This window comes from Python bivittatus, unplaced genomic scaffold (assembly GCF_059951505.1).
Source record: "Python bivittatus isolate LINGU-HERP-01145 unplaced genomic scaffold, Pbiv_v1 ctg000440_np1212, whole genome shotgun sequence".
Taxonomy (NCBI): domain Eukaryota; kingdom Metazoa; phylum Chordata; class Lepidosauria; order Squamata; family Pythonidae; genus Python; species Python bivittatus.
The window spans coordinates 6,204,568-6,223,725 of record NW_028277063.1 but is presented as its reverse complement, the minus strand read 5'-3'; the positions used below and the strand labels follow the sequence as shown (position 1 = coordinate 6,223,725).

General features: G+C 41.2%; 1 protein-coding gene across 1 annotated transcript in view; it reads right to left on the bottom strand.

Moving 5' to 3' along the window:
• Window positions 1–19,158, bottom strand: part of ATP2A1 (ATPase sarcoplasmic/endoplasmic reticulum Ca2+ transporting 1) — a 32,335-nt gene that overhangs the window by 9,243 nt on the left and 3,934 nt on the right. Inside the window, exons 2-12 of the mRNA XM_025172075.2 lie at window positions 14,277–14,357; window positions 13,822–13,907; window positions 12,431–12,728; window positions 10,811–10,977; window positions 10,600–10,688; window positions 7,936–8,038; window positions 5,506–5,637; window positions 4,534–4,659; window positions 3,424–3,642; window positions 1,162–1,497; window positions 180–400 (exon numbers count right to left, since the gene is read on the bottom strand). Of these exons, the coding sequence (XP_025027843.2) occupies window positions 180–400; window positions 1,162–1,497; window positions 3,424–3,642; window positions 4,534–4,659; window positions 5,506–5,637; window positions 7,936–8,038; window positions 10,600–10,688; window positions 10,811–10,977; window positions 12,431–12,728; window positions 13,822–13,907; window positions 14,277–14,357 (1,858 nt within the window). The remainder of the gene's footprint in view (window positions 1–179; window positions 401–1,161; window positions 1,498–3,423; window positions 3,643–4,533; window positions 4,660–5,505; window positions 5,638–7,935; window positions 8,039–10,599; window positions 10,689–10,810; window positions 10,978–12,430; window positions 12,729–13,821; window positions 13,908–14,276; window positions 14,358–19,158) is intronic.

Genomic DNA, 19,158 nt, shown 5'->3' with positions numbered 1-19,158 from the left:
GGTGAGGAGATCCAAGAACTCTAGGGAAGACAGGAACCTGTGACATCATCATCACCTCAGGGGGGCAGATCTCCCCGCAATTTTTAATCAGTATTTATCCAACCTTGTGCAAAACCATTTTCCAGACAACCTAGCTTAATGTTGAAGCTGGCCAAGTGAGAGTGGGTGAAGCCCCTTACCAGACAACCTCACCCACATTAGAGGAGATGAGGTAGCGAATAAATTGTTTCATGTTATTGTAGATGGCCCGGCCTTCCTCCACCGCAGCCACAATAGTAGAGAAGTTATCATCTGCCAAGACCATTTCAGAGGCAGTCTTAGCCACAGCAGTACCAGAGCCCATGGCAATTCCAATTTCAGCTTTCTTCAGAGCTGGAGCATCATTTACACCATCACCGGTCTATCAGGAGACAGAAAGAGAGAGAGAGAGAAAGAGAGGAAAGGAGATGGGGAATTAACTGAGATACAAATAAGGAAATGCTGGAGAACCTCAAGTTCCAAGGCTGATCAATCCCCCTTGGTGAGGCACATTATAGCATCACTAGATGGTTCTCCATCTCAGAAAAGTGCTGAAAAGATGCAGATGAAAGCAGCTTAAATGAGCAATTCCTGAAGGGAAACCCTAAAGTGTTCCTTGGGGCTTTCTAGTGATATCATGCTCCTGCAGAGCGCCTGCTCAAAATAACAGGGCTCTGTTATTTTAATTCTCATTTATTTTAAATTTTATTATAATTTTGTTCAATTTGATTCCTGACTCTTTTAACTGTACAGTGGTTTGCCTCTATGCAACAATACATTTTTAAAAGTTTGGTGTAGAAATGAGATATGGTCCTCTCTTGTTAATTAATCCTCAGATCAAACTAGTGAAGAGGGAGAAACACAGAAACGCCTTTTCCCCTAAATAGCTGAAATTAGGACCAATAAAAAGAGAAACTTGTTTGTTCACATAATGGAAAACTGACACACTTTACTCACTGCACCCAGATGGGGGAATGATCATTTCTTTTATAAACTGCATGTTTGGGTTTTGTTCTTTTTAATGAAGAGCAGGCTACAAAAATGTAAATAAATCATACAGCTTTTACTAAATTTCCCCAGCGCCCATTCAGTAATCCAGACCTAGTGGGCAGTGCCCTGCCAAGTATGTTCCCATCTATTCACCATGGCAGTGATCTCATCGAAGCTCTGCAAGAACTCCACAATCTTTGACTTATGTGTGGGCTCAACCCGTGCAAAACAGCAAGCTCTTCGGCAGGCTTCCCGTTGCTCAGCAGAGGGCAAGTCATCGAACTCCCGGCCAGTGTAGGCCCTGCCGGTCACTTCCTCATTTTCACCGAAGATGCCGATGCGGCGACAGATGGCAATAGCTGTGCCTTTGTTGTCGCCGGTGATCATGATGACGCGGATGCCAGCTTCGCGGCACAGTTCAATGGATCCCGACACTTCCTTGCGGGGAGGATCTAACATCCCCACGCAGCCCACAAAGGTCAGGTCCATCTGTGAAGAGCAGGCAGGTCAGAAGAGGTCAAAAGAGATTACAAGCCAGTCTGTGGAATCTACTAGCCCACACACCCTTTCAATAGATAACCACCACCTAATTGTTATATAAAGTTTATACCATGTCAAAGGCTGGAATGTTTGCAATAAAGATAAATAAAGTTCAAGCTGAATTCTCTGTTATCTTTTCAAAGAGGCATCTGGGGATACTTGAAGATTCTGTTGCTCAAATGGTGACACATCAGGATTTTATGATGCATGTTACTGATTTTTTTTATATATTGTAATTTATGTCGTTATTTGGAAGCTGCTCAGTCTGGAAAATGGAAAATGCTCCAAAAATGGAGCAGCATATACAGTAAGCTAAAGTAATGAATAAATAATACTTTCCATTATAGAGATCTGCTATAACATAGTGGCTTCGGGGGAGAACTGGATCCAAATCTCCACATATACAAAAAGGGCAGTTGTTCAGATAGGCAGGAGAAGAGTGGTATATGCCAACCTAAGCTTCTTGGAGAAAGGGTGGGCTTAAAATAAATCCTAATATAGGTACACTTTGCTTCCTTACACTTCTCAGGTAAATGGCAATTTTCAAGACTGTGTCAGAACATGGTTACATGTTACATCAGTTTTCCCTGCCTTGTTCCCTGTAGAGCTATAGGCAATTCCTGTACTCGCTAGCCACAATGACCAGTGGCCATAAAGGTGATGGAAGTTGTACTGTCCAAAAGATGGAGGAAGTCTCATGCCACCGGCTCCGCCCCTTGATACATCTGGGACAATAATGATGCACCTACAAAAGGGGCAGAGCTCGTGTCATGTCAACCAACTCTGCTTGTGTTATTTATCCTGACTTCACACATACCCACAGACAGACAGACGTCCCACAGACGCCTCTGAAGGGTGCCTTTTTGTCCCACTTACCTATCTTTACCAAATTATCTGTAAAAGCTGCAAGTGGGAGCAGGGGGGATTTCCTAGAGAAATTTAGGTCTATTTATAGAGAATAAATAGAGAAAATAAAATAGAGAAAAGTTCATGGGAGATAAACCAGGGACAGAGAAAGGCAGGAAGTGGTTGGTTCCCCCTTTATTGTAGCTGGGTTCACACAATATGCTGAACCAAAATGTCAGTTGCCTGTTTTTGTTTTAGTGCCTTATATCAGCCAGTGTGACTTAAAAACCAGGGTTTATGGTTCAGTGCCTTGCAGGAAGTAGGCAGATGTATTCAGTAAACCAGGGTTAAACAAACCATGGGTGAATATATAGTTGTACGAGCACACTATTCATGTGTATGAATTCCAACACTTTCAGGCTTCCTTGGCTCCTTTGTCTTCAGAGTTCCCAAGAGACAGAGGTCTGAGATGAAGGAATTGCTCTCATGTGACTAAAAATGAACCGCCCCCCTTCCGTTTTTGCTGCCAAGACTTCTGGTAAAAGTTTAAGGGTCATTGACACAGGGCATCCCCATATGAAGCTATATAGTATCTAAAGCCAATCAAGTTTTTTTTTTCAGCATTTCTCCCTATACACACTTGCTCATGTTAAAAATGCAGTGATAATACATAAATTCATTTGTTACTCTTTCAAAACACCAAGATCAGCTTCCAGGGTCAGGGACCTCTTAAAAAAGAAATGATGAAAATAAATTAAAAAATCATTTCAGGGGCAGTATGAAATATACAGCCCACTAAATACATTTTAAGACAACTGTCCACGTGGTAATTTAGGCTAAAAATGTACACACAATCTTCAAATTAAACAGCATTTGAAATGTGGTAAAAAATAAACAAGCCTAGATTAGAATAAATATTGCTTGTTAGTCTGTTTTTCCTAAATGTTTTTCAATTCTAATGCCTAATGCAGATCCTCTTGGCTCTATAGCCTTAATAAACTACCACCACTGATTCACTCTCAGTTTTACCTCATAATCAACAAATTTGGTGGAATCTTCTAAAAACATGTCTTCTCTCTTTGGTGGGGTGTCACGGGTGGCCAACGCCAAGCAACGGAGAGTATCCCGTCCTGTGCCCCACTCTTTGATGACTCCCAATATGTGGTCCTTAATATTGGCGGTGAGGGGAACACGCGTGGTGCCCACACGAACATAGTTACAACGGTCAATCACACCCTCGGGGGCACCCTGTGAAGAGAAAATGAAAGTAGCCAGCATTGCGACTGGAGGAGAAAGTGGATAGAATAGCAAGCAAGGTATAACAGTCTGGATCAGATAGTAAAACTTTAGCATAGAAGTGCTCTTTCTCTTCAGGGGGAAGAGTAAGTAATAGAAATAGTAATCTGAATGTCCATCACTGGGCTTTATGACTGCAGGAGGTGAACCTCCTCCTGGAAAGTCTATCCATTATCTCCCCTTTTCCTTTCAATAGGGGAAAACTCTGTACAAATAAAAACAAAACTCTACACATATAAAACTAGCTACAGGAAAAAGGAGAGTAGCCTAGTCTTCTCTCTGATATGATAGCCCATGGAAAGATTCCAGGCTAAGTTTGATGCCAAGCTAAGTTCCACATGAGCAGCTACCATTTGTATATACTCAGTCTTTTCTTCTTTAACGGATTTGGTATATATTCCCTTTTCTCTAAATTAACAAAGGCCTGAACCATCTCCCCTTTATATGTAAACAGAACAGAAGCAAAATGATGTCCCCTCATCATACCTATTTTGAACTAAGATTCTAAACTCAAAGTTAGGAAAGGGAAGCATTTCATGGGATTGGGAAAGAGGTACAGGAAGAAATCTTTTGGATTGTGCCCGTATAGTGTAAGAGTTGCATTCTTAGATTTAAACCATGGTTTAAGCCCCTTCTGTAAGTTATTAAGCTCTCTAGGTGATCTTGGACCCATCACCACTTCTCAGCCAAACTTACCCTCCAGAATTGCTATGCAAGGATAAAATGAGGAGTCATGTTGACACTTGGTCTCCTCAGAGAAAAGTCAACTACAACTAATTAATTAAACTTGGATTAGCGGCTTTGTGACCACTGAGACAGGACACAGGGAAGTGTACTGCTGACCTTGATGAACATCTTGTTACCAACAGCCGCCCGGGAAGCTTTGGCTGGGGAGCAATAGACAGACATGGACTTCCTGTCACGAGAGAACTCTAGGGTGAATTCCTTCTTCATGAGTTGTTTGATCACCTGAGGAAATGTATTGCAGAGGGAGAAAAAGAGAGTTAAACTTTACTTTGCTTACCAGCCAGGAAAACCACAGCAAATGAATGAGGTGAAAGAATAGTAGTAGAGTGATTTTCTCCAAGCAAGTGGTCTTCCAAATATACTGGACCGGTTTTCCTGTATTAGCCCAACACATCTAGAGGGCATAGCCATCTCTGGAAATAATGTAATGTGAGAATAATCATCTTTTTGGAGCTATAGCAGTGGCACAAATACACTTGGAGAGGATCATCAGAGATGGGTGTTAAGATTGCAAGAAAACAATACATTTTTGAGTACTTAACAAGCAAAATAAATTATTTATCAGCTTCCAGGTGATGCTGCGTAAGTCAGTAGCAGCTAGAATAGCAAAAGGCTAGTGGTAGCTTAACAACTAAGATTTATTATAGCATCAGCTTTCATGAACTATAATTCAGTTCATCAAACTCCACTTGTGTGACGTCCATTCCAAGGCAGAATTGGCAAGTTACAAAAAAGAGGGGGAAATGGCACTTTGAGAGTTACAACTCCAGAGAATCAACTTCCTTTCTCACCCTACAGCAAGCCTCTAACACAAACACATTTGCTCCTGTTGTGTTCCTCCTGTGCTCCATAGAGCAGTGCCTCTGCATCCCAGACCTATTTCACAACAGAGCCTGGGGGAATCTCTAAATGGGTCTTGAGAACAGCAATATGAACAGTGAATATTGTGGCCTGAAAGCACATTGCATGAGCTTCAACTCTGTAGTGGAGGGGGACCTGGCTGAGATCAGGGACAGAGCAATACTGGACTTTGATGAGGGTCAGTTCTTGGGGGCAGCATGGACTTACTGAGTTGCAGGCATTGGCACGTTCCACTTTGCTGAGATTCCGGACATCAGTGTTGAAGACATTCATCTTTTCAACCAAGCAGGTAAGGGCAGTTTCAGTGGCTTCACCAACCTTCTCATATACCCCTTTGGACTGGGAAAGGAAACAATCAGAGATATGATTTCAGTATACCAAGCTGTGATCAAGAAAACTTGGGGCATATGTTCAAGATCCAGCCTTGCAGAAGGGCGGTAGGGCTGGGAGCAAGAATTATTAATTTATTATTTACTCCTCTCTTCTGATCATTGCCTCCATGAGCAGCTACTTCAGCTGGTTGCAGGTGGAAGATCATGGACAACTCTGAACTGAATTTCTGGGTAGGCATATTGATCGCTAGCAGGGGCAGGCTACTGTCTACTGTTCCCAGGCACTGTCAGCCTTTCCGAGGTAGACCAGACTAGGAAACCAAAGTCATGCAGGCTAATACTACTTTTATTATAAGATTATAGTAGCAGAATCTTGCAAATCTGAATGCATTTCCCCCCTCCCTCTCTTTATCTTTGTGAGAACTAGGGAGGGTCTTGTAATGGGCAGTGGGAATAACCATGAGGAGCAGGAGGAAGAGCCACAACCAAGAGAATGGTCAGATAAAAGACATTTGAGTCAGAGGCAGAAATGAATTTGAGAGTCTCAGACTTGACCCTCCTTAGGTCTCACGAAGATGGGGGGGGGGGGATATTCAGACTTGCAAGATTCTGTTAGTGAAACCTTATAATAAAAGTAGTTTTAGTATTCATCACTTTGTTTTCCTAGTCTGGTCTGCCTCAAAGGGCTGACAGGTCTTGTCTGTGATACTTTTTCAGGTTACAGTTCTGGCCTGGACTCAGGTTTCTTTTAGCTGACCGCTATCTTGGTAGTGGCTCTTCCTCCTGTTCCTCAAGATCATTCCATCTACCCATTACAGACACGCCTTTGCAGCCCCAGAACACCAAATCATGGTTGGAATAGACAAAATTGAAATGCTTGGTTTGCCTTTCCCCTTAAATGTAGGGGAGTTGGCCACTACAAAATAAACCAGGCCTATTTTCCTTTGGGGGTGCTTGCAGGGTGTGGTCAATATTGGCAAGACAGGAGACAGAGCATCACAATGCAAGCCCTACCCCTTTTGTACATGCAATACACATTCAGAATGGGTGGGGCTTGCACTGTGACACTCTGTCCAACATTTTGCTGATTTTGCATCCCCCCTAACAAATGATGCTGGGGGGACAGATTATGTACAAAGTTTATCCTTCAAAACATCTCAAATCCAAAAAACTTCCCTGAAAAACTCAGAAACATAATGGCATTATCCAATTTTTGTATCGTTGCTGGAGACAAATTCTAACTTTTTTTTTAAAAAAAGGAAGTTTGGCCCCAGTAGAGCTAGAGTCAAGGTAAACCAAAATAACACCTCTCTACCCTGGCAAATGATGTCAATAACTCATTTGCAGGCAGTAAAACAGCACCATTTTGGCTTTTTCAAATTTTAGGGGGGTTGCTTTCTGGGGTGGGGAGGAGAAAATTACTGATATTTTTCCTCACTCAACCTTGGCAACTTTAAGATGTGTTCACATCTGCCAACTGCCATATGATCTGGAAAGCTAAACAGAGACAGGCCTGATTTGTACTTGGATGGATGGGAGACCACCTGGACATCCCAGGCAGCAAGCTAGGCTGAGAAGTTGAAAAAAAACATCTCAGGGGACTTCTGGGGAAGAAATGGCAGTCTGAAGACAGCGCCATAAAAAGTGGAGCCAATGACCATGGTGGAATGAATTCCTGTCTGGACAAGGAGAGGACTTGGGAACTCCCACAAGTGCTCCAGACTGCTGTAAGACAGTGGTCTCCAGTGGGTTTAGAGCTCTGGGAGATGAGGGAATAGCTATCTTGCTCAAACCGTAGTCGACGCCTTCACAAAGGACACTGGGTTCACATAGTTCCTTTTCTAATCACTTTTGGAAATTGCTTGTTAACTGCTTTTCAGCTATTAGGAACTTTTGGACTGACAAGTTTTACAGCACTGGGTGAGTTTCCTTCAATCCTTAGTAACAGAAGTTTTAAATACAAGTTTAAGAACTTGATTTTTTTTTTCTGGAATAAACTGCAAAAGGGTGATTAAAAGCTTGATTTTAGAAAGTTACATGCTGGCTGGGGAATTCTGGGAGTTGAAATCCACACATCTTAAAGTTGCCAAGATTGAGAAACACTGATTTACAGTATATTGCCTTTTAAGAGCTTTTAGAGTCCAAAGAGATTTTTTAATTCTCAACTTTTTTGCCCCTGGTTTTATTATTTTAATGATGAGTTAGTTGGTTTTTTGACTTTGGGGTTTTGGTGAAGGTGGTCATACATATCCCTTCATGAACAATTGGTAAGAAGTAAATGATGAAGCCAGAGAGAAGCGTTCACCTCATTGAAATCCAGCGAAGAGTCATTGCAAAGAGCACAAATCGTGGCCAGCTCAACAAGACCATCATATTGTCCAGCTTTGACTTGTTTATCATTCCTAAATCTGCACGTGCAAAAGAGCAAGAAATAATAGTCACACGGGGCAGAGAAATAACAGTATTGTAGAACACAAATGGCAGTAAGGTGGTCTAAATGTTTCTATGTCACAGCAAATCACTACCGTATTGACTTTTGGTTTTTAATCACTTGGGGGGTGAGCAACTATAGGACAGGAACTGCTGCATTTTCCTATATTGTTGTGCAAGATTAAAGAGTAGTATTGTATAGGACAGTGATGCTTTCCCCCAAGGGGCTAAGTAGGGCATATCCCCGGGGAAAAGGAACAATTTATAACTGTTTGTTCTGAGTCAAGGATCCAGTTTCAACTGCCATTGCCAAGATGTTTGTGTAAAACAATGAAGTCTGGGGGTTTTGTGGGGGGGGGATGGTGGTGGTAATGACATTATCTGAGACTGGGGAAAAGGGTAATTGGGTCAAACAGTTTAAGAACTACTGGTATAGAATGTCTTGCTACCTTCACGATGTTATAAGAAGATAAGGGCTGGAGAAAAACAGAGTAGTAATACAAGGTACGTTTTATTGCTTTTCCTTGCAAGAACAGTGCATTGAGAAGAAGTGAGGAGACTGTACATAACCCACCTTACCTATCCTCCTTCCCATCAGGCTCCTATGGGTTGGGAGGCAACTGTCCACAGCCTATAATTTAGAACTAGTGGAATGGAGATAGGGAGAGGGAACTCCAACTTTTGCTCCACTTCACATACTGTTAATTGCATCGGAAATCTTTCCTCTTTATAATACCACCAAGGTTAATGGTAAATAATAGGCTTTTTTGCCTCTGCTACAAAGATTTCAGAGCTCTGTATATATTTAGAACATGCTGGGGAATACCCACACTTCCCCCTCAAAAGCTATAGCCCAGAGTGATGGTAATGCTTGGAGTTTAATGAAAGAAAATGGATGTAGGGAAACTAGGTTTTTCCACTTGCACCTAATCATGGCACATACATGCCCAGAATCCCATTTTTCTACCATATCATTATGACATTGCCTTGATCTCATCTCCAACCTATTCAGGATACCATAAAGTTATTCTTAATTGTTTCAGTGTTAAAATAGCAGTGTCTTCTGCTTTAGGCATGCAACAAGCTCCTCCAGTTTTGCTGTGGGTGCACTCTGATGTCTTTACCACCCATGATTTCTAGGTGACATTTAAGAGTGTCGACCTAGAATGTATAAGTCACTTCAGGCTGGTGAGAGCATTTACCCTCCTCTCTGGCCCCTAGACACTGTTTTCCAGGATCATTCTGCTTTGGGAAGTGGAAAAGGCCAGTTGTTTTGAACTGATCTCTTCTCTTTACCTGCCAGCTGTCTCACAGACCTGGAACAGCCTGAAGAGCAGCTGACTAGCATTGACAGTGGAGGGTGCTTGCATGGCGAATGATACAGTTCTTCCCCTGCTGTTGTTTGGGCTGCTTTTGAATGTGAGTTTAGCACTCTTTTGAAATAACTCTAAACCCATATCCAAAATGAACACAATGATCAGCGTGGTTTGGCAGGACTGTTTTGAATGAACCCATTCAAAGAAAGCTTGTCTATCATCTGACATGAGTTTAAGGCTATTCCTGAATGGTATTATATACCCCAATAGCACTATTCCATAGTAATTCTGAATAGCATTAATTCCTGGATCCCTTTGAATACACGTAAGTAAAATATTTGGACCAAATCATAGTGAGTTTTGACAGATGGCTTAACCCCATGGTCTAGACATTTATTTGTTTGTTTGTTTGTTTAATTTATATTTCAAATTTGTCACCACCCATCTCACTACAGAGTGACTCTGCGTGGTTTACAGCAAAAACAGAATAAACATTAATTAAAATAGATAAATATTAATTAATATTTATCAAAACTGGCCTCTTCTCTCAGTCCCTAAGAATAGTGGTTGATAAATGTTTTCTCACTTCATCTGATGGGAAGGATAGGAAAAAAGCTAGGGGGAATCCACCATTCCTGTACTTTTACACCTTGTATACTATAAATAAGGACAACACCATTTGCCAACATCTTGCCTGAGGCAGGATAAGGATTGCTAGAGGGGGAAGCAAATTTTATGCCAGTTTAAGGATTGGTAGGTAGCACTTTAACTTAGATGTAAGGAAAAAAAAAACATGCAACAGATGAGAATGGAACACAGACTTTTAACATGGTTTCTTATCCAAGCCTACATCAGAAATCTCCAGATTGTTTCTGTGAATTATGGGAGAAACAACGCAAAAGGAAGAGAAATCAAAGTATCTGATTTTTTTTTCTGAAAGAATAAATATCATATTAAGCCCAAATATAATTTGTTCGGTTTTGATTTAGTATTTTGCGTTAACTTAGCCACTGTAATTTATGAACCAAAATTTATTGATTATTGTGTTGTGAATCCAATCACTGCAATTTAAGTAACCCATGGTTGAAACAAACCATTACTCAGCATAATATAAAAACTAAAGCATCGGTTCAAACATTTAAAAAATCAGAGTCTATTTTTTTCTCCCTCTACAGGATTAGGCTATCAGGTTTAAAACTTTGGCTTTATTTAGAGTTACTCACACTTCTCCTTCCGGGGCATAGGTGGAACCAGTGATATTGAATTCATTCAAAGCACAGAAATCTCCTTCTATTTTGTCCACAACAAACATCTAGAGAAAAAGGGAGGAAGAAAGAAAGAAAGATAGGGTTTTGCTAGGGAAAGATAGGCAGTGCTGAGATGCCCAAAAGAGACCCTAGATGAGAAAAGGGCTGGCATCAAGCTTCAGCTCACCTTGCAAACAGACATTTGATTGGTAGTAAGAGTGCCAGTTTTGTCGGAACAGATGACGGAGGTGCAGCCCAAGGTCTCCACTGAGGGCAGGCTTCTGACGATGGCGTTTTTCTTGGCCATACGACGAGTCCCCAGAGCTAGACAGGTAGTGATGACAGCGGGAAGGCCTGAGGAGGAAGAACAGGAAGGAAAAGAAGAAGATAAGCTTGGGGAATCCATGTGACATCCAAATAAATAGCTCTGAAGTTTCCTTTGGCTGTTACTACCCATCATTGCACTTCTTTTTCAGATATCACAGAGAAACTTGCATTATTAGGTTCCAATTTGTGGCAAAGCATGATAAGTGTAATGGTGAGCCATAGCCCAATCGTACAGGAATGCTTTGGATCTGAATAGTCTCTAAAATCTCTGAGTGACAACACTGTAGTAGAAGGGCTGGAAAAGATCTTAGCTCTGTTCTTGGTGCTAAAAACAGGGACTCAGTCAGATCACTGAGCGAACCAGGACACCCAGCTTGAGAGACAAATAGGTACATTTGCATTTTCAGACACACACACACACCCCGAGTCACTCTCCCAAAATGACTGCCAAGGTGGGTCTGGGTTGTTAAAACTAACCCAAGTACCAGAAAGCAAATCTGTGAGATGCTTCTCCATAGCTCCTCTCACCCCAAGGATGCCCTCTGCTATCTCAGCTGATTTTGCCTTTCTCCTGGGCATCCTTCCAGACCTAGCACTGGGCTGCCCTCACTCACTTTTTTATTTTCTCAAAAATGCCCCTTGCCCTATGCAATTCCCAGAGCATTCCTGGCGAGAAAAAGGATGCTAGAGGATGTCACTTTGGTTTGCAACATGCTAGCTCCCCATTTGTTATTTTTAAATAAAAGAATATAACAACATTTAAATAAAATTGGGTGGGGCACGAGATATGGCAATACAAAGAGAAGTGTCAGTGTCACGTTAGACCTGATGTTTCGAACACTTTCCAGTTTTGGCTTAATGTGATGTATTAACTAGAGCCAGTTTGGTCTTGTGGTGAAGGCACCAGGCTAAAAACCTGGAGATGGTGAGTTCTAATCCTGCCTTAGGCATGAAAACCGGCTGGGTGACTTTGGGCCAGTCACTCTCTTTCAGCCCAACTCATCTCACAGGGTTGTTGTTGTGGGGAAAATAGGAGGAGGAAGGAGTATTAGGCATGTTCGCTGCCTTGAGTTGTTTATAAAAATAATAAAGGCGGGATAAAAAAAAATCTAATCTAAAAACCACCTGAGTTTGTAAACCAATGTTTATAGCTTAGCATTATGTATGAACTAGACTACTGCAGTTTGTTCAACGAACCATTATTGCAACAAGCAACAGTTTGGGACAAAGTGTAAATCCAGTCACCAATAACATAAGGCTTTATGACAGTATGAGTTAATATCTAAACCAAAGGTCAGACTCCAATTCCTTCAGACCCTTTTCAGAGTTCAGGGCACTATATTTCAGTGCAGAAGAAAATGAAAGCACAGAAACACAATGGTAGCAAAAACTATTTAAAAAAGAAAGGAAGAAAGAAATCTGCCGGCATTCATTAATCCCGGACAGGTGGATGTGGGAACCTGGAATGGCCTCAGCTGACCTTCTGGGATGGCAGCCACAGCGAGGGCAACAGCAATCTTGAAGTAGTAGATGGCGCCACGGATCCAGGAGCCGCCATGTACGGGGTCGTTGAAATGTCCGATGTTGATGAGCCAGACAGCCACGCAGATGAGGGAAATGACTTTGGACAGCTGCTCACCAAACTCATCCAGTTTCTGCTGTAATGGCGTCTTCTCTTGCTCTGTGGCTGCCATTTCATCGCGGATCTTACCGATCTCAGTGCCCACGCCTGTGGCAATAACGATGCCAACAGCCTTGCCTGCACCAATGTTGGTACCCTGGAGTGGTTTGAGGATGAAGGGGAATAGGAGCAAAAAGGATCAATGTAAACAGAGGAAGGCGCACTCAAGAAAAAACAGCCGAGGAAAACTAAGTTATTTTAGCTAAAGGCTGTAAGCAGGACTGTGTACAGTCTCACATAAGCACACTGTTTGACTTCTAAGCTGTTTGGGTTTAACATCTTAAAAATCCAAGGTTTCCAGCCATTGTGGCTGTAAAGAACACGTCTATGCTACAAATCTGTATCATTTCTATGTTCATTGTCTATCTGCAAAGAATTGTTGGAACTACAGTTTAGGAAACCGCTGAAACTTCTGTTAGAGATTATGTCAGCCACGAAAACCCCATCCCAAGAACCATGTTCACAACTTCCTGAACTGGGATGAGGTTTTAGCATGCTGCAAAATTCCTAATGAAGAGGAAAAATAAGCAGATAAAAGCCTATTTCCCTGGAAGTTGCAGAACTGAGCTCTTCGAAAGGAGAAAGGAAAGAGAAAAGTGAGTAGGTTCAGTTACGGCAGAGATTATTGCACCACTGCAGGGCCTGAAGGTCCATCTTGGGGACAGATCATCCTGGATAAAATCTATCTGGGTGGTTACTAAAAGTCAACACTGACTTGATGGCATGTAATCAGTCATTAGATTACCTTGCACTTGCCATGTCTCCCTAGTAATATCTGACTTGCAATCACATTAGCATTTTTGCTTCATCCTGCTGCTACTTGAGGAAAATTCTAATAACGCTATATCATGTCATGCTTTCTGCCAGTCATATGTTACTGATAGGAAGCATGGAATTATGGCATTTACAAGTTTGGACTTTTGCCCCTGATCTCCCCAGTCAACTATAGGTGAAATAAAAGTGCAATGTAATATCAGCCCATTTCCACTTCCTGCTTCACCCGTTGCTGCTTGAGCAAACAGGGAAACGCTAATAAAGTGGTGCCACCTCACTCTCCATCATTACCAAGTAAAGATAATTGGAATATGATGTTTAGTGTCCCATTAGCGTCCCCATCATGTGCTATTTGGATCTGGGCCAAACAGATGGATGGGAAGGCTTAGATTTTCAGCCCTGTCAGTAACACTCACTGAAAACAGCATATTCTTCTTGTCCTGATTCACAGCACGAGGATCTGGGATGGGTTCGGTATGTTTGATCACAGAGACAGATTCACCTGGGTGGGGATACAAAGGGTCAGAGCACCTGGTTCATACAAAACAAGGTCTTGATGGCCTGAGTGAATGCAAGCATTGCATGTTGCATAGATTATACCCAAATCTACACATACCCCAATGATTTTCCAAGGCATTTTTTCCCAACCGCAGATTCTTCCATGGAATGCATGATCTCTAGGTAGTCCTATCCTTCGCCTTCAAAAAGTGGCTTAAGATATAAGTGCTTTTCTAGCTCTTCTCTGATTGGCTGAGATTTAAAAACATAGCCTTGGTTGTTATTCTCTTTCTCCCTTTCTTTTTACTTTTTTTTCCCCATTAGCTTATGAGCAGAATTTACTTATTGCTAATATTATGTATGAGCTCCTCACCTGTCAAGATAGACTGGTCCACACGTAGAGTGGTGGATTTGATGGCAATGATGCGGATATCAGCTGGGACTTTGTCACCAACTGGGGAGACAAAAGAAGAAAAACCTTGAGTTTTAGCCATAGAGCAGTAATTATTGCTTGATTAAAAAAAAAACCCAAAATGATATTGACCAGTTTGAGCATCTTTGTTGAAGGAGAAATGATGGTGTGCAGTTTTTATAAATACAGTGGTACCTCTAGTTACGAACTTAATCCGTTCCATGACTCTGGTTGCAACTCAAGTTGGTCTCAGGTCGAGATAAAGTTTCCCATAAGGTTCAATGTAAATACGGTTAATCCGTTCTGCCCTCCGAATTTGGTCACACCACGAGGCAAATTTCCCCATAAGGTTCAATGTAAATACGGCTAATCCGCCCTCCGAATTTGGTCGCACCCCGAGGTAAATTTCCCCCATAAGGTTCAATGTAAATACGGCTAAACAGTTCTGAAACATATGCATTTTATTTTTAAACCTCAAAAACCTTCCAAACACCACAAAACACACCACAAGCCTCATCGAACGTCTCCTTGCTACTGCGATCTCGCCCACAGGAAGCCGCGACCGCGTGGCAGTAGGGAAAATGGCCGCGGATCCGGTTCGTAAGTAGAGGCGGAGTTCGCAAGTAGAGGTAAATTTTTGGGGCCGGAGCTGGTCGTATCTTGAAAAATTCGTAAGGAGGGGTGTTCGTAACTAGAGGTACCACTGTAGATACCAAGTTCGGAAGCTAGGGCATACCATCATATTATTGTTATGAAAAAAAACGGCTAGAATAGCACATGTGAGAGTTAGTTCTCATACAGCCAGTGAAAAACAAGACAACAGCAAATTTGAGCATTGCATAAACAAAGGACAGACGTATACAGGCGAACCCTTGCAATAGAAAGAGACAAGTAGTCTGTTATGTACGGCAGGGAGAAAAAAGAAATGCGAGAGGGTGTCAAATTTGTTTTTATAGGGTTTCTTCTTGAATCATGGCAATTCTTGAAATGCTTTTGGTTATGGATTCCTAATTTACTTCAACCTATCATAGTGGTATAAACATATACAGTACCATACAAGAATAGCTTCTATGTATCCTTTTCTACAACCACTGAGTACTAGAATCTAGAGAGCTCCTAAACTAATGGACTGTATATAGTCATCTAAAGTGTGAGGGTCCGTGAGTTCAGTTCCCAGTACAGTTAGTCCCCGGGTTAAGAACCCCTGGTTTACGATGACCCATAGTTAAGAACAGAGATGACTGTAGGACAATTCGAGTTAAATACATGATGGTTTGTGTTCATTACACAATACTACATACAAATTTGACTCAAGAACAGACCTTGGGAATGGAACTCATTCTTAAACTGGGAACTACCTGTAGAGGGTTTGAACCCCATAGCATAACATCTGGATATCCACTTCTGATGAGTCCCAAATGGGGTGAAACTGGTCATATGATGGTGCCTGGTGGCCTATATTACTAATTTAATTCAATAAATATTACTTATTATGACTCCTGTGATTCCTTGTGAGCTTGTCTAAGTGGTTCCAGTACTACATGGCTGAGTGAAGCCTGGCACCATGATAAATATGAAAGGCACCAATGAAATCAGGACCTCAAAGAGAAGGTTGCTCATTCTCTCACTGTATGGATCTGGATCACTATTCTGGCCTCCCCTCTTATCTAGGGATATTTCTGCCCTAGAGATGAGCAGACCAACATGCTTTGTATTTTCCAAACTAATAAACAGATAGGAATGAGGGTATCTTTTGGGTTTGATACTCACATCTCTAAATTTTGAAATACAGTTCTTGGCTTACTAAGGTAACAAATATATATAAAATGTAGACCTGAGATTTAAAATGCATACCAATAATGCATGTTTTACAATAAAATCCATTCCCATTGTGGGTTTTGTGGGGGAAATACACTAAAAGCTATTGCAAATTTTAGTGCAGTTTTTGAAGCAGAGTCAGGATGGATCATAGTTGCTAAAGTTGCACAGACTGTTTGTGGTCTAGCCTTTCTTGAGAAGATTCAGCTGCATTTGCGCTGGATGAGAATTGTCCTGATGCTGACATGAAACTGAATTATGAGTCCTAGAAAAGACCTGCTGCAGCTTTGCCGAAGTACGTGCTGTAGGCATGTTGAAGGCAATGCCCAGAACAGAATATTAATAGTAAGAATAATACTGTAATCCATCCAATCACTGAATCCTCTGGAAGCAAGTAACACTTCTTTGTACACTCTCTAGAATGGCAGCTTCTTAAGAGGAAGATGAGTGTGGCTTAAACTGAAAGACCAAAGTTCATCTTGTATCTATTACATTACACAAACACATATACAAACAGGTTATGTTTGCCCTATATGCTAAGCCATGGCTAAGTGAACTACAGTTTGCTGAATTAATCCAATTTTCTGGATTAGCACAACCGGGTCAGACAAAAATCTAGTGGTGGCATATGCACAGTGTACTAAGCTTGGGTAATTTTTAACTTTAAGTTGTTTCTTCAGACTTAGCATGCTGTGCAAAACCCAACCCATTTAGTTCATTTATAGATCAATGTATTATGTAAACTCAGAAAATAGGTTAATTCCCTAACCATGTTAAATGTATTGTGTATGTCCAACCACTGGGTCACAAAGTAACGCTACTGGCTGGGTTTGCACAACAAACTAATTTTAGTCTGTGTTATGTGAACCCAGCCACAACCAAAACCATCACCTGGGTTCACAGATGTCCAGTAGATGCTACAATGATGTCACTCACTCCATGATGTCATTGTGCAAATGATGTAATTTCCATCAGTCATATTATGGTGCAAACAGCATGTAGCTTATAAAGTGTGACAATTGTATGATGACCTCATGAAGCATGTGATGTCACCTGCTCACCCTTGTCCCACCCTACGATTGACCATGCTAGGGACTAAGCTAAGAAAGTTGCACAAGGCATCCCTCCACTGTGAACAGAGCTGTGGGCAGCCCTTTCTGTAGGCAAAGCAAAGAGCTGGTCTAAGGCCGTGAAGGATTCAGTTCCTTTCTATCAAAGGAGAAGGTTTTCATCCCAGGCTGCATCTGCCTTAGCAAGTCTACTATCCTCAGATGAAATTCAAGTGCCAATCCAAATGGTTTCTAAGGGGTGCAAGCTGTCTTATCCTTTGCTTCAGACAGCAGAATGACTTGGGTCAGAACCAAAAAAAAGTCGAGATGTGCATGAGCCCGACACTGGAGGGCAGTAGAAGATAGTGTCAAATCTGAACACTTCATGGACAGAGGACCACTGAAGAGCTCAGTCAACCAGGGTCATCAATAGCATGGCAACAGCATGGTTATTTAAAGTCTAAAGACAGAGAAAATTATTTACATGGAACTGAAGATAGTTTGAATGAGGAAAATTTCTCATTGGAGTCAGGTGACCAAATTCTGAAGAAGGAATTTCAGTGGATGAAGTTCGCCATATAAGTTAAATCTCCCAGAATTCTTTTTTCTATGCCACTACAATTCAGAAACAGGTAAACTACTATTTATCTTCTAGGGAACTTTTTTTAATCATGTTGCCCAAGGCAACAGTGATAAAACAAACTTGCCTGTATAGTCTTGAGAAGCAAAGTCTCTTTTTAGCATTCTGAGAATATTCTCTGTCTCAGCCAATGTTAGGCTTTGCTTATGCTGGTCTATGACCGTAATAGAGATTTGATTTGGTTTGGTTTGGTTAAGCTTTGCTCACAGAAACAACAAATTATGGTGGCAAAACAGTTCATTCCTGCCTTTTGCAAAAATGGGGCTTAGGGATTCTGGTTCCTGAATTTTTTAAAAGCCTATTAACTGTGAAGAACCAGATGGCATGGAGAAGGATTTTAATAGCGCAATCCTACATGTGTCAGTTGGTAAATAAATGTCACAAAGTTCTGTGAGATTGCCCCCCAGGTAAGTGCCTTAAGAAATTTTAACCTCTCATAATATTATAGTTTTGCATTAAGCATATATTATTGTATTATGCAGTTTTAAGAGCATTTTTTTCTCCTTGCAGTTTGAAAAATTTCCCTCTGCATTACAAATAAATAAGACCCACTTTTCCTAAGAAGTATTTTTATTGATTCTGCAAGGAATTCCATCAGTTAAATTTCAAAATTATATTGCTAGGCCTAGTTATAATTACGTTCAAGTCATTGGCCAGTTTTTGCTGGTATTTTTAATACCAGTTTTGGCATCTCTCTCCATTAGTTGATTAGAGCTACTTGAATTCATTAAAAATGGGAAGTAATGTTGGTTTATTTATTGTTATACAGTTATACTACACAAAGTCTTATTTCTTTAGTAAACATGTTTGGGTTACAACGTAAGTGGCAGAAGCAACATGCAATCAATTGCAGTGAAGCATTTGAAACCAGAAGAGTGTAAATTTTCAGAGGATGCTTGCTTTTGTGTGAATCTCTCCCAGTTTAGCCATATAGCAATTTAAATATGGTTCCAAGCTTTAATCCTGGCAGTGACAAAATTGCTGTGTTGAGAAAAATTCAATTTCTCTCTGCTCAATCAGAAATAATTCTGCGATTTTCTGTGTTCCCTTGATCCCATTCCCCTTTAAGATGTTCTCTGTTTTTCTTTTTTAAATTAAGTCACTTGCCCACAGTCAACTCAGGTTGGCTTCCTCAGTCTCTCACCTCACTAACCTCCCCCAAGATCCCTCACAGCAAAGCTATTTAAAAGCAAACACAACCCTATGCCATACTAAAGCAGTTCATGAGACTCTGCTTATTTACCAGGTACCTGGTCATACCTATTGCATATGGAGCTTAAACAAAGAAATATTGCTCTGGAATACAGGGAAAACCTTCAGAAGTTCCAGTTTTTTC